Source organism: Anopheles maculipalpis, chromosome 3RL, assembly GCF_943734695.1.
Source record: "Anopheles maculipalpis chromosome 3RL, idAnoMacuDA_375_x, whole genome shotgun sequence".
NCBI lineage: Eukaryota > Metazoa > Arthropoda > Insecta > Diptera > Culicidae > Anopheles > Anopheles maculipalpis.
In genome coordinates this window covers 52,298,355-52,313,922 of record NC_064872.1, presented here as the reverse complement: position 1 = coordinate 52,313,922, position 15,568 = coordinate 52,298,355, and the positions used below count along the sequence as shown (strand labels likewise).

Sequence of the window (15,568 nt, the reverse complement as noted above, 5' to 3'; positions counted from 1 at the left end):
GACTCCACAAACTACTGCGATCAATAAGGTTCCAACAACATACGAAATGCACAATATACCGCACACTGATACGTCCACTAGTCCTATACGGGTACGAGTCTTGGACTACGCTGACGGAGGACGCCAATGCACTCGCCATTTTCGAACGGCGGGTGCTAAGGACTGAGCGGTTTGGCGGTGCTGATATCTTGACGGTAGTCAAAGCCGAAAGGATACGTTGGCTGGGGCACGTGATGAGGATGCCGGACTCATGCACCACCAAGAAGGTGCTCGTCAGCGACCCGTTCGGCACGAGGCGTAGAGGAGCCCAGCGAGCTCGTTGGCTGGTTCAAGTAGATTCTAACCTGTCGGAGATCGGATGCAGCCGTGGATGGTGGACTGCAGCCCTAGACCAAGTTTCCTGGAAACTAATTGGAGACCTGGCCATGTCGACACGGCTTGCTCAATCCTGAGCAGGCCAAGAAGAAGAAGAAGAGATTGAGTAGTAAAACAAATATTGTGACTTCTTATTAGAATTTTGAAAGTCATTCAAGTAGAAAATATAAACACGCACTATTTCATTTTCCATTCTGCTTGTCGATTGGAACAGGTGTTTTTTTTTTTTGTGCACACAAACAAGTTGTACGTCGAACAGACAGTGAAGGGAACACTTGTAAAGTTGCCATTTTTGTACCCAAAGCTCCGACAGCTATCGAATGTTCCTTTCGTTTGAAATGATCATTCAGCGTCATTAGTGTAGAAATACGGCTAGCCTGCAAAGCGCACAATCGATACAAAGCGAATTAACGAACGATCATACTACATGTGTGACACACCATACCGGAAGAGCCCACATTGGTGCGTAACGCAAGAGGATGAAAAAATTGCGCAATAAAATAAACTATTTGTACTATCGCGTTCAACCATCGAAGCGTTGCAAGCGCTGCCCGCCCGGATGCTGGTCGGTAGGTGCATGTCACTGAACCTACGATGCTTCTTTCATGATTCGGCGAGTACATTATGCCGGTGGGATGCAGTATGTTGGTGAAACTTTCTCGAAACCAGTAGATAGTCTTTTAAACTTCGAGATAAATTGTAATGGTAAATGATGGTAGAACAGTATATGCACCGAGAGTAGAGATCTTTCTAGACTGTTCGAATCGTATCACATAGAAATGTGATAGGATTATTCGTCTAAAAAAAAAAAAACAAAAACAAAGATAGATGAATCATAACGCGTGGTCCAAAATGTGACTATTGAAGCGTGCCGTGGATCCCAACACTTAACACTTCTCGACCGTTACCTACGGCTTGACTGTTTCTGTCAATTCAACCTGGCACCGATCGTGACCTGCATTTGGAGCTATTTTCATTTCTTCATCCGTTTCAGCTCGGTACCAACTGTGTGATGTGAGCTATCTTCAGATATGAATAATGGAATTGTTTGACGTTATTATTGATATAACCGAGGCCAAACAAACGCGCCAGCCGGTTGTCCAAATGGTTGGGTTGTTTGCGGTTTTCGTGTTCGGGTTTCTCCGAAGCGACATAAACCACTCGTCGCAAAATGAACGGAGGTGACAGAGGTAGTCTAAATCATCATGATTGATGCGTTGAAGTCATCCACAAGAAGGAATTACTTTGTGTGACAGGTGTAGTGCTCTATTTACACGTTAAATGAAATGCTGCTACGTGAGTTAAAAAATGAACTGCTTGATCCTGATTTTTTTCTAAGGTGCAAGGTGGAATCGATAACTCAAAAAAGGGTTGAATTTTATTTCAAATACGAAAACTCAACAAAGCATTTGTTTCTTCGCGTATGTAAATTCAACAAAAACATTATCAATTTCAAGTCTACTGAATGCTAAATTTCAGTGTTCGTGACCCTGTCACAGATGTTTGGGAGCAAACATCAGCTTAAGGATCAAGTTCGAGTTTTATGCGACGCAGAAAACTTGGCTTTCGAACATCAGCACAAACAGAAAAGCCAACCAGCCACAGTGCGCTAGTAACGACCAAATTAAGCTCGCACGGTGTACATTTGTATTCGAAAATTATACCCTGAACCGGTTGGCAACCTTCCGAAACTGGCAACCAATTTAGAGCTCGAGCGAAATTCCGGGCCGCTTGTGTGCTGTCACCTTGAAACAGTTCACTAACATCGCATGCGGCATCATCTCCGGTGCGAGGTCAGGCCGTGCCGAGAATGGCCTTCCGAGGTCGCGGGAAGGAAAGAAAAAGCCCCGCGGGTCAGGTTTCCAAGACACCGGGCACCGACGAGCGTTTGGCAGATATCGAGGTGCGCGTGCCTGTTTCTTTTCTATCTATTGATCGATGTGAGGAGTTTTCTAACTATCACGATGCTGCCAACCCGATGCGAGATGTTGAAGAAAGGCTGGAAGGCGTGACAATCTTCCGATTGCCTCGATCCGAAGTTTAGTCGGAATCGGGAATTCCAACCACCTCTTAGGAACGGAACGGTTTGTCGAGCGTAAAACCCATTCGTTCTTCGTCGGGTAACGCTTGATTGAGTCCTGTTGTGTACGTCAGGCGTGGTGAATTTTATTATACACTTGAGCTAGTGAGTGATTTTTGACGGCGAACATGGGTTCTACAACGCAGTTCGCGATCGTGTTGACCTTTAGCGCCGAAATAGTGTTTTTTGTTGGTGGTTGTTGTTTTGTTTTGCTTTTCATACATGAAGATTAACGACGATTCGTTACGTCAATACGCGTGAGGAATTTTGGATTTAAAGAAAAAGTGGAAGAATAAATTGTGAACGTTACAGACAGACCCCTTCCTGTTGGATAATGTGAGATCCATTCCATTCTACAGGTTGGGAGGCAGGTGCCAAAATATTACCATACAATTTGCATACGTTTGGTGTAATGTAACGTATCTATCGGGAATAAATTAGGGATGGACGGTAGAACCTTGCCATCAAATCAAGACATAATCATAAACCACGGTAGTTGAGATGTTTCCAGCGGAATCGGAAAGCGGAATATCATTTGTTTCCTGATTTCATGAAAATATCCATAGTTTAGAGTTATTTGTGGTATGGTTGCGTGTTAAGAAGTTATTTAATCTTTTCAAGTTAGTGCTTCTATGACATAATTTTAATCATCACCCTTGTGCAATAAATGAGAGATAGCGAGTCTTACTGATAAAGCTATATCTCGTTTGGATTAAAGTGAAAGGAATATTGGCCTAAATGCACTAATACTTCCATGCACGTAAGACCACTAATTTTTGGCTTGTTCACTCAGTTTGTTCACAATTTCCGTACTCCAGCGCGAATTGCCTTTAAGCGTCGAGACGCAAAAAACTAGTCCATCATTAAGGCTAGCCGCCAAAAACACTGTACCCAACTCCAATGTCCGCCGTCAGGTGAAAAACTACCTCAGTTGCGTTTCTCACTAACAAATGGTTTTTGATTCTGGTCTGGTCTCTTGCTGGCAAACCGAGCGCCGGAAGCAAGCAAGCAAAAAGGCTTTTCTTATGTAAGTACAAAGAAGGATGGTGGAGGGAACGGGGGCATGATTAACCCTCGTTCGCTCTTCCTCTCGTAGTGGATGGCGGCGGGCTTCCCCAAATTGTTGGGGCTTCCCGCTTGAGGTAGCATTGCAATCTTTCATCACTTCGAGCGCTTCTTACTCGGCGGATTTGCTTTCGATTTCGTGCTCACGCCAGCGCGAAGCTTGATTACACCAAAATTGCAACGTTCACGGTGCAGATTGAGCGTGTGTTTGTGGTAACGTTCCTTCATCAGGGCCGTTTTGGTTGTTTGTTTGTTTATTTTGCTGATGTCGAACGGTGGATGGAACCCACAGAGAGTCGGAGCATGCAGGAGGGCTTTTCTAAGATCCGCATTTGGCGCTTCACTTTTGATGTTTTAGTCACCGCTTGAAGACCTGTCATAGATGACCTTCTCTTTACCGTACCGATGTTAGTGTTTCCCTGATCAAAAGGAATGGACACGGCAACTCTTGCTTCAATCAATGTCAATAAGCAATATGGTTTCTTGATCTTGATTCACTTGAGTGGAACATGAATTTCGCAACCGTTTCTCTTCGCCGGGGTTCCGCAAAATTGAAACAGGTTATAATTTTTGTCACTAATTTATGGATCACGACGATACAGAAGATTGTGCATTCATTAAAGCTTATGCAAATGCCGTTCGCCAACACCAAAGTATGATATGGTGCAACTTGAATCGCACCAACTCCACCAACTATCGTCTTATAAGATACTGATACTGATGGAACTGAAAGTTTATGGTTATTTTTGCTGTCGGTTTTGTTGTTGCGGGGAACATCCAATCGATTACAGCCATGGAATGACAATTGCAGAGTCGGTCATCATCGCATCAACATTGCATGGGAGGCACACGCAACACACGCACACACACACACGAGCAAATGAGTGGACCACACCGGCAAAGGCATGCACGTGCCCATTTGCAAATCCAATCCGATTGTGAAAACATTGACCGCGCCGCTGCATTTGGTGTACACACGGTGTGCCCCCATTAGTGTTAGCCTTGTAGTTGAACGATTTTCGGTACGACCGTACAACACGGTGAAAGTGCTAAAGAAAGTTGTTGTAAATCAATTTGTAGCAACGTTGACAATGAAATTATGTTAACATTTGAACTGAATAATGATTGATAAAAAGAACTTAAAAGATGCTTCTAATAAAAAATGAACATCCTGCAGAGTTGTACGATATGTTTAAAGGGTTATATAGAAGTTGTATAGAACACACTGAATGTGCTACTTTCGTCTCGATCGAAACATGTCCTACATCTTGCACGAAACTGCCGATCAGTTGGTTCGCGTTGTGTAAGTGAGGCAGCCTCGCGTTTATTATAGCATTGGCTAGCATTGGTTGTACAAGACAGCGAGCAGCGAGCAGCGAGGTTATAAGATGTGCTACATCGCATAAAAGCGGAACTGTGTTCAAATAAAATGTGTATTCAGATCCATTTTCCAGCAACCACCTTCCTACAGTGATGACAATCCGTCATCTCACTGCTTGTAATGATATACGGACCGTCGCCGTGCGATCAGTTAGCGATCGTTCGATCACATCACACGCTCGATAGGCTACTTATCACAGACCAGAATACTCTACATAGACATCGCACGTTTACACACTCACACAAGCACCACACAGACCGAACTGAACATTGACACACGCGTAAAGGAGACGGGCCACAGTTTAAATGGCCGGAATACCGTCACGCGCGCGCTCAACCTGCTCGCGTTGTTATACTTCTCGGCGTTACAGTTGATCTACACCACGGTGAGGCTCGGAGTCAGCCGGAAATGGTACTTGTCCCAGGTATCAGGGGCAGCCGCGTTCAAGTGCACCACTACCACCGTTCTGCTGCGCTCTGCACATTTCTGAACGGGGCCCTGGGCCCGGCCGCGAAAGATTTCACTGAAACGAGGCGCGACTGCGAGATTGCACACGTCTACAGTGATATTTTTGGGCTGTGTGGAAAGAACGGCGGATAAAACTGTCACCGAGATACGTGTGCTCGGTTTAGGTGTGCGGGGCAGAGGTTAGAGAAAGGTGGGGTGCACATGTGTAATGCAAATAATAAAACCATTGATTGTAAGCGCAGTTTAAACTAGGTTCACGATGCAACTTCACACAATCTTCTTTGGAAACCACTGAATGATCCACTGAATGATGTTTGATCGTTTATCAATAAATGCACAAAACTCTTTTAATCCACCAAAAAGCACACACACACACACAAGGCACGCACAAGCAGCATTGATATATTTTCCAATCTGTAAACATTTAAGCACCTAATTACAGTGGTGACGATGGCAGCGCGGCGGTAGCGGTGTGACGGTGGTTCGCGTAATGTGTCTGCCGTTGGTCCGTCGAGACTTGAGCGCACGAACAGTTTGTACGCAGGTTGAAGACTACGCTCGCGCAACTAATTTTCGACTGGTTGGCTCGGCGTTCATCTCTTTGTGTGCTAGCTGTGCGATCGCGGGCTCATTCGTTAGTGTTGGTGTGCTTGCGCCGCACTATGGGTTATTGAGGGTGTGAAGAAGACGGTACGCTAAAAATGCTTATTTAATAATGAATTTGAATTAGTGTCTTGGTAAGTGGTTAAAAGGAATGGAATGGAATTACAAACAGTTCTCGAATTTATTTTGATTGTTTAGTCTTGTGGTTTTGTCGATATCTGTTTTGTAGTTTGATTTAACTAGACCATTAGAGATCGAAAATTTTTTATATGATATTCGAGCAGTAATAAATATTTATCTATTTGATGATGTGATAAAAATTTTCTTAAGCTGTACTTACAGCTTAATCACTCACTTACTTACTTAATCATAAAGCGCTCATAGGTTCTCTATTGATCGATCGTAAGATCGCTCCTGTCCAAGTGGTACAGATTATCCTTCTACATATGTATATGTACGAGGCTGAAAGAGTTTCATTTGGTTTGGAGAAAGTAAGTGTTTTAGAGGCTTAGATATGAGTACAGGTACTAAAAAAGCTGATTAGAGCTGATTGCGTCGTATAGTTACACCCTGGTTATGCTGTCATACGCGGCATTAAGATCACTGAAGATATCTTCTACCCTCCATTCTCTAAGATTTGCCATAAGATGGAGATCTTGCAACAAAAGTAATGGCACTGATCTTTATGCGAGAGGATCGATTATTTAAACCCGTCTGGATTGCTTCACCATACGCAGGGTCTGGGCTGGACCATTATGTCGTAGTGAGGACTATCTACCCAACTGCATGACAATGTTAAGCTTCGTAAGCCATTAGAAAATGGCCTCTCGAGGTTTTAGAGCCAAATAAGAAGCAAAACTAGATCTGGTCAGTGGTTATTTTTTCGATTTCTGGATTCTCTTAGATAGCTTCCGACTATCTCTTCGATGAATGGGATGTCGATCTTGTACAATCAGGGAAAAAATCTTATAGGCAATATTCAACACCATAATACCCCTACTATTTGGTGCACTTTCGCCTTACTCCCTTCTAGTAAGTGGGATATATGATGTTTCGCTAACCTGTACCTCAGCATTCTCACATACCGCAGATGAATTTCTTGTACGACTGCTGCACCGCCATTGTTGATCAGTTCGTGCCTGGTACCTTGTTGTTCTTTTGAGTTTCCTCAATACTAGGAGGTAGTAGCATAAAACCATCTGGCAATTAGGTCTCCAGGTTTTTGTTGAACTGATGAAAACAATGATCCCAACACGTGATCACAGCAGATCACCTTAGGTCTTAAGATATTTATGTAACCTGTTACCTAGTGATCATTCCTCGTCCGTAACGGTAACAGATTTCTTGGAACTTATTTCTTTTCAATCCTCAGCTATTAATATTTCCCTACACATGCTCGCTTTCTTTGTCGCTGCTGCATTGCGTAGTTTAGTAAATAAAACTAATCAAACAAAATAAGATAACTAAACCATGATGTCTACTCTACAATATAGCCTGTCTACTGTTCTATATAGCCTTGGAAGGTGTCGTACGAAGCGCGGGACTAGACAACGATATCCGTGGCACGATTCTCTACCGGTCTCTTGAATTTCTTGGCTTCGCCGATGACATTGACATCGTGCGCAAGACGACAGCGAAGGTGTGTGAGGCGTACACCTAGCTGAAACGTGAAGTAGCAAAAATTTGATTGATGATCAATGCGACGAAGACGAAATACCTACTTGCCGGAGGCTCTGATCGTAACAGAGCCCGAGTGGGGAGCAGCCCCACTCGGGCGTATTAGTCGACGGCGACAACCTCGAGGTAGTAGAGGAGTTCTGCTATCTTGGGACTGTCGTAACTTAGGATAACGATGTCAGCAGCGAAATCCGGAGACGCATTGTTCAGGGGAATCGTGCCTACTACGACGTTCACCGTCTGCTGAGATCCAGAAGACTTCGAGATCGCACGAAATGTGAGATATATCGCACACTGATTTGCCCGGTGGTCCTATATGGCCGTGAGTCTTGGATCATCCGAGGGGAGGATGCAAAAGCTCTTGGCGTGTTTGAGCGTCGTATCCTCCGGACCTTCTTTGGCGGTGTGCTCGTTCATGGTGTGTGGAGGAGAAGGATGAACCACGAGCTTGCTGAGCTATACGGAGAACCGGACATCCTGACGGTAGCAAAGACCGGCAGGATACGATGGCTGGGGCATGTTATGAGGATGTCGGACTCATGCCCCGCCAAGCAGGTATTCGTCAGCGACCCCCAGTTCGGCACGAGGCTTCGGGGAGCACAATGAGTTCGTTGGCTGGATCAGGTGAAGGGTGACCTGTCGGAGATCGGGTGCCTACATGGATGGGAAGCTGCAGCCGAGGATCGAGTTTCCTGGAAATCTATTGTTGACCGGGCCATGTCACGACGACGTGCTCTTTAAAAGAGCAGGCCAACATGAGTGAAAATCCATGACATTTTTCAAATTTTTGTTTTAATACCCGTGCGGCTTTCCGGCATTTTGCTCGTGATCATGGGAGATTTTTAAATTATTTTAAAAAATAGAGAATGACAATACGGCACTTGACCGTCATTATCAATTATAAATAAAAATACAAAAATTAAAGGCACAAAAGAACCAAGGCCAAGTCGGTGGCTATTCAGATAACAAAATTAGTATCAAATCACACTTGGACTATAGGACTTTATTTATTCAAAGTGACAATTGACTATTCTACTACGTGATAGAACAAAGTTTTATAATCCATGTAAAAGGATCGAGTATCAAACCCCTTTCGGGTCGTAGGAATTCACCCATCCAATAGAACTTAATATCCAATCCCATTCTTCCATAAACAAGACAGATTATCTTACGTGTTACGTGTAAAATATTGGAAAAAGATTAAATGGTCAACATGGTCTAATTAATCATGCAATAACAGAAACGGTCGCATATTCACCTTGATTCAGTTCAGATCAAATTTCGTACCTTTTTATACCTTAAAGATAACGCTGAAAATTCCATTCTGAAACAGAACCCACATTAAAACATTCAAAATACCCAGTGGAAAAACGTTTCAGATTGGTAAAATAATCGCATTTAAACTATTTACTGTAAGAAGGTGCAATTTATTGAGTATTCGGTTAGTCTAAAGGCTTTTTCTCAACATGCACGGCAAAGTGTAGGATTATGATGTGATGTTTGCATTTTTCAAAGAGATTGTGATTAGCTAAATTTGTCCATTGAATGTCGATTCCAAAAGTTTTCACAGCAAAAGATTATATTTGTATTATTTGCCAAATGGGTCTGATTTTTAAATTTTTGCATGAGCTCAACAATTTCGTAATCTCGGGTCGCATCGAAGTGCAATGTCCGACGAGGGAGTGTTCGAATAATGGCCAATTCGCTCGCTTCCAATAATTGTGTATAACCGAATTACCATATTGTTGTGAGACTCCTAAACACTAATCGAGGTAGGGTGGTGTTGGTTTTATATTTTTGAATGCAATGGCTTGCATCAGTTAGTTTACATCATTTATTAATGGTTACCTAAATTTTACTCTACACATTCACGTCCAAATTTTTGCTGTGAGTCCTGGTTTAAAAATTGTTGATCTTTTAGTCCATCTTAGACGGTTAGTTGTAGCCGTCTCCGTCAGCTGTAACCAGTTGTTTCAATTGAAAATCGATGCACTGCATAATATTTCTATCATTTTATTTACTGTAAGCATACGTTTTCAGCCGCAAGGGACATTTAAAAATTATGCAATGGAATACATTTCTAATGCTCGGTGCAGGGGTAGATCGATCTGGTTCCTTGAGAAGGAAGGGATACAGAGGTCTGGGATGTTTGTTCTATGCTTTTAGTTAGCTCCTAGATAAGGAAATGGTTAGGTCGTTTGTTTGTTTTAGAGATCGATCCATCTGGTTCCTTGAGATGTTAGGTGCTTGTGTGCTTGTTCTTAGGGATCGATACAACTGGTTCTTTGAGAAGGAATTGGTTAGGTTCTTGCGTGCTCGTTCTTAGCTAGCTTAACATACAATTTGGTTTTGTCAATAAATAACTTCTGAGTACAAGGTGTGACGGTTGTAGTGCTTAGAATTTGATACCAGACTGCACCTGCGCCATCAGAGTGGCAGATGCTTGCAGTTTCTTAGTTTCTTCCGGAGTAAGAATTTGTTTCACCACGTGGCTAACACCATTGCGACCCAGTACGCATGGTAGTGAAAGGTAGACTTCATCTTCGACTCCGTGCTCGCCCTGTACAGAAGAAAGTCGATTAAAGCGGTTAATATATTGTCATATTATATTAATTTGAGCTTTAACCCTTACCTTGACCAGGGTGGAAACTGCATGGACATTATATGTGTTGCGCAAAATAGCAGAAGCCAACGAGGCCACGCTCAAACCGATGGCCCAGGAAGTGTAGCCCTTCAGACGAATAACTTCGTATGCGCTGTTGACAACCTGCTGGTGCAAATCTCCCCATTTTTCAGTGTCGGCTTCGGTACCGATGCTAGGGTTAATTTCGGCCAATCGTACACCGGCTACGTTTACACCGGACCAGACCGGTACGCTGCTGTCACCGTGCTCACCAATGATCCAACCGTGACAGGAGGTAGGGGCAACGCCCAGCTTTTGCGACATTAGGAAGCGGAATCGGGACGAGTCAAGATTGGTGCCGGATCCAATGACACGGTTCTTCGGCAAACCGCTAAGCTTCCACGCTACGTAGGTGAGGATGTCGACCGGGTTGGAAACAACCAGCAAGATGCAGTCGGGGCTTTGCGCAACTAGCTTAGGGATGATACCCTTCAGAATATCAGTGTTACGTTGGACGAGATCCAAACGACTTTCTCCCTCCTTTTGGCGTACGCCCGCCGTAATTACGATCAAACGGGATCCAGCTGATACTGAGAAATCTGAAAGGTAAATATGTGGAAAGGGTGTGTTGGTTGTAGTTTTTGAGGTAAGTAACGGTTGCATAAATCTAACGACAATGGAATAAGTTTGAATTTGAAAGTGTTTACAAGAGCGCCACCTAGGTGTAAGAGTTTGATCTACTGCTACATAGTGAGGAAAGAGTAACACTCAGTTCACTATAGCGAGAAGTGAGAACTTGTTGCTTGGGTTATTCTCTCTCTCTCACGAGTTTATCTCACGCATAATTTTTGGCGCGCTGTGTGTTAGGTTGAGAGATTGTAACACAAACACGATGGAGCATCCATTTTTGAAAGGTTTCTAATCAAAAATTAAGAAATGTGTTTCTACAACATGATATAGAAAGTGTTCAATACATTATTTTTTATTTATAACTAGAAATGAATGTTTTTAGTAATGCTATGTTTTCTACGCCTAGGTTCGATTCAAACATTCGGTGTCTTAATGTGCTTCCGACATCCACTGAATGTGTTAGGCGCTACAATCATCACTCTAATGATGTGTTCTGTTTGCGATTACCGCAACATGGACTTTGTTGTATGTTTATGTCCAAGTGTAAGCAAGCTAGTTAAATTGTCTATTTAAATGTTTAATCGAAGAGTTTTGCTGTGAAACTGATAGACATAATCGGCTGGGCTGTGTGCGTAAAATAGCATTACCGTTTGCAGTATCCGGTAATAGGCAATAATAAAGAAATATGACACACAGATAAGGACACTTTAAACTGTACAAATAGAAGACAACCTACTCTGAACTGCGATAACGGTAAAGGGCTGTTTCCTTTGTTGTTTTGCTAATCTCAAAAACGAGCGGGAACATGGGTTTTAGTAAAAGTTAGCACGAACCGCTCATGTTACGAACGATGATCTAGCCCGGTGGCTGAGGCTATAGTAGCACCAGTCTTGATGATTATCCAGCTGCATGATTTCAATAAGTCTCGTTTGATGGCCGGTATGACCTAGCAGGACGTTAAACCAAGAAGAAGATCTCGTAGTACTTTGCACACAAAAAAACGTTATCAATGAAACAAAGGCAAAAAACTGAGACCATGATGCTGCTTAATTTAAAAACCAAGATTGTTTAAAAAGCTTAATTTGTTAAAGAAGTGATAGCTCCCTTCTAAACAAGGTTACGAGGAAGTTGACTTTGGTAAATGTTTAATTAAATTACAGACACTATACCACGTCCTGTCTTGACGATGGATTGTTGCAGAACTTTAGCACTCCATTGTTCGAAGGGCAATGCACTGAAATTCCCCACTTGCATTGCAAAACTGCATCCTATGCATTTATTCTACCGTTCTGTCCTACTTTACGAGACAATCGTGTTGGATACACCCTTCAAACGAAGGAATAATCAAGTAAAAGCGAGCTCCCTCGATGGTAGTTAAAGTTCACTGGGAGGTCAAGCTGAAGTCAGTGTTTGTATCGAACGTTAGGGCATGCGCTTTAGTGTGTTTCATCCTACGATGAACACATCCGTGGAACAAACATCTTTTATTTTGGGATGGTGCAATTTCTTTTATACTTTCATCTCTAACATTCATATACAAAGAGAGCATGTGTGTATGTGCCAAATCTAACATCCGGCATCTTGATTGCTAATGTCTAGCATTGGAATTGTTCACAGCACTTAACTTTCGATTTCATTTGCAATACTGCTTCCCCTCTTTAACAATGGCGACAGAAGAATTGAAATTGGGGCAGTAGAGTTTCTGCCGACTGAGCGCACCGTACCGTTATTGCCGAAAACTCTCTCGCTCAATTTATCTAACAGTCGCTCGCAGCCGTTTCAATTGACCAACGAGCGAAGATAGCAATGCCCGAATGATAGTAAAAGTGTTCTTGAAATGTCATTCAACCAGCCAGGCAGACCAGGCCAGTCTGGAATGATCGAATTGCCACGAGAGCACAGCTACGGTATGAGGAACGTTATGGGCCGTCAGACGTGGCGCACTGTGGTAGTACAACTTACCGGTGCCTGCGTTGATGTGAGCATTCTTCATGAATGCAGAACCGTGCTGCAGATCCAACATTTCACCCTGCAGCTTGTCCGCGTTGACGTCAATGAGGGCCACCTCACTGGACACATTCTGTCGAAAGGGGCATTGGAAAGCAGATTGTTGTAAGCAAATGTATCACACGAGCAGTTTTTAAAGAGCACTGGAACTTGTTTTTCGTGGCTGGAATCATACCTGGGTCAGAATACTGAATGCACAGGCCATTCCGACCTGGCCGATACCGACAACGGTGACCTTGTTGCCGGACGAGGTCATTGGTTCGGCAATCTGGGTAAGCAGCTTAGATTTTACTTCAGACATTTCGGACGGCTTAACTGTTTGTACGTCTGCCCTGGGAAACGGAACCGATGAACACGATAATGGTTGTTAGAACAATTCGCTCGAATGATAAGAACACTCGCACTGAGCCAAAGAAGTCACTGCACTCACTTGGAAGGTAGGTGTAAATTAACGGATACTATCCGGAGTGTCTCACCGGAAAAGCAGAGTAGTCACGAGTCGCGTGCGTACAGTAAAGCGGCCGACGATGGAATATTTGTACTGACCTCGACGCGATCCACCGATATCCGAAACCGAGAGTGCGTCGTCTCGACGCGTTTTTGAAGGTGACCTTTGGTATCGGTTGGATTGTCGGTTCCCCTACCGAGCGTCCCATTGCTCGACGGAAGATACCGCCTGTATGCAGGAGCGAGCGCAAAGCGTGGACAAGCAAAAGCGATGGAAGGTTTGCTTCCTTTTCACGCACGCCTCATACAGACAGGCGCACCCGGCGAGAGCGAATGAATTCTGTGTGTTTATTCGATGATGATGAAATGGATGGAACAGGCTGATGTAGCTGTGCGTGTGGGGTACGTCAGCTGTTCGCAGCGTTTGTGGATGATTAGGCAAACGTGAGGTGAGAGCGAGAGAGTTTTGTTTTGTAAAATGATGTGCCACCGATAGCCACGTGTTTGTAATAATTGTCAATTTTATAATTAAGGGCAGGAAACCCGGAACCAGGATTTTACAGATACGGGACAAATTAATAAACAATAAAATAAACATTCACGCGTTTTCATGAAAAGTTTGCAAAATAAAACAAAAGCAAACATTAAAAATACAATAAGGTATTCCACAGGACGGTGAGTGTGATTCGTCGTAATAAGCGTGCTCGATCAAGCTATCGATACTGTATGGAATCGAGAGAAAAAGAGAGTGTCTGAAAAGGAGTCAATGCATGATGCAACCGCACTGCTGGAAAGAAGCAATACCTATGAAATAGTGTACAACATTTGTGAAACAAATGACAGAGAGACGGAGAGTGAAAATGTGTGAGATTGTGCATGAGCAAATTCCCAGCTGCATTTGAACATCTGCCAACGATCGCTGACGGAGCGGCAATAGAATGTGCGGCTAGGCAATTGCATTTATTTTTTCATTCTAATGCATTCGGTTCAGGCTGGCTGGCGCTTTCAATGTCATTGCCGCGCCGGATCTAGGGCACGCGACTTATTGCACGCGACTTATTGCACGTACTTTTTTTTGTACTGTAAGTGTGAGGTTAATGTACATGAGGTTAGAAGTAAGATTTTTCTGAAAAAGGAAAGTTGCTAATCGACATAAATCCCTTCTGCAGTTCAAATGGGTTATCATATTTTTTTATTATGGCGTTAAATTATATGCACTGGAATAATTAAACTGGCTGGCTTTTTTCGGGAGAACAATAACAACAAATTATATGTAATGAAAGTTTACTTGACAATACAGTGAAAGGCGTCATGTTTAAAATAAACAAATAAAATTTTACTTTGGTTTACAATATTTTTTAGACAATTTTAATTAACTATATGAAACTATTACGAGCCCATGAACTCTTTTGGAATCCCGGTCAAACTGATCAGGCTTGTTAGAATGATCATGACTAACGTCACATGCCAGGTTTCACCTGGTGGATGGAAAACTCTCAGGGTCCTTTGCTACCACCAAAGGTCTGCGTCAGGGAAATGGGTTCGCCTGTTTCCTATTCAACTTGGCGCTAGAGAGGGCCATCCGTGACTCAGGGAACCATCTTCCATAAGTCAATCCAGATCCTGCCATACGCTGATGATGGCCTCTCCCAGGTAACAGAGGACTACCAAAGGATCGAGCAGGCGGCAGAAAACCTCAGGTTGCAGAGTGAACGCAAATTTGAAGTCGTCCTAAACTTCACCTATCTCGGGTCAAAGGTCGGCACCGTAAACAGCGTAGAAACGGACTTGCGCATAAGGATGCTGGCAGCCAGCCGATCATTCTACAGCCTGAGGAAACATCTCACCTCAAAAAACCTGTCGCGACGGTCGAAGCTGGGACTGTATCGTACCTTTACAGTCCCAGTACTCACATACGCCTCTGAGACATGAACTCTGCCCAAAACAGACGAAGCCTTCTTAGCTGCGTTCGAGAAGAAGATGCTCAGAAAGATTGTTGGCCCCGTATGTGTGAAAGGATAATGGAGGAGCCGGTACAACGACGAACTGTACGAACTGTATGACGACCTCACCGTCGTGCAGCGAATTGGGCTCGCCAGGCTCCGATGGGTTGGCTCTGTTTGTTGTAAGTAAGTAAGTAAGTATGTGAAACTATAAATGCATGACACATCAATGTCAATTTTTCAAAATAAAGTAAATAAAAAGTTTAAAA

At 43.4% G+C, this 15,568-nt stretch overlaps 1 protein-coding gene across 1 annotated transcript; it reads right to left on the bottom strand.

Annotated features, from left to right (window-relative positions):
• Window positions 1–10,039: 10,039 nt before the first annotated feature.
• Window positions 10,040–13,233, bottom strand: LOC126562572 (L-lactate dehydrogenase). The gene is made up of 4 exons (XM_050219121.1): window positions 13,085–13,233; window positions 12,865–12,982; window positions 10,282–10,871; window positions 10,040–10,209 (listed from the first exon to the last, which is right to left on the bottom strand). Exons 1-4 carry the CDS (start codon window positions 13,208–13,210, stop codon window positions 10,045–10,047), a joined length of 999 nt encoding a protein of 332 aa, XP_050075078.1. The 5' UTR covers window positions 13,211–13,233; the 3' UTR covers window positions 10,040–10,044.
• Between the last annotated feature and the right edge of the window lie 2,335 nt (window positions 13,234–15,568).

Coding starts and splice junctions, on each gene's coding strand:
- LOC126562572 (XM_050219121.1), bottom strand. CDS start 13,210: ATGTCTGAAGTAAAATCTAAGCTGCTTACCCAGATTGCCGAACCAATG. Junction 12,983..13,084: donor CATTCAGTATTCTGACCCAG/GTATGATTCCAG, acceptor CCCTTTCGACAG/AATGTGTCCAGTGAGGTGGC. Junction 10,210..10,281: donor CAGTTTCCACCCTGGTCAAG/GTAAGGGTTAAA, acceptor TCTTCTGTACAG/GGCGAGCACGGAGTCGAAGA.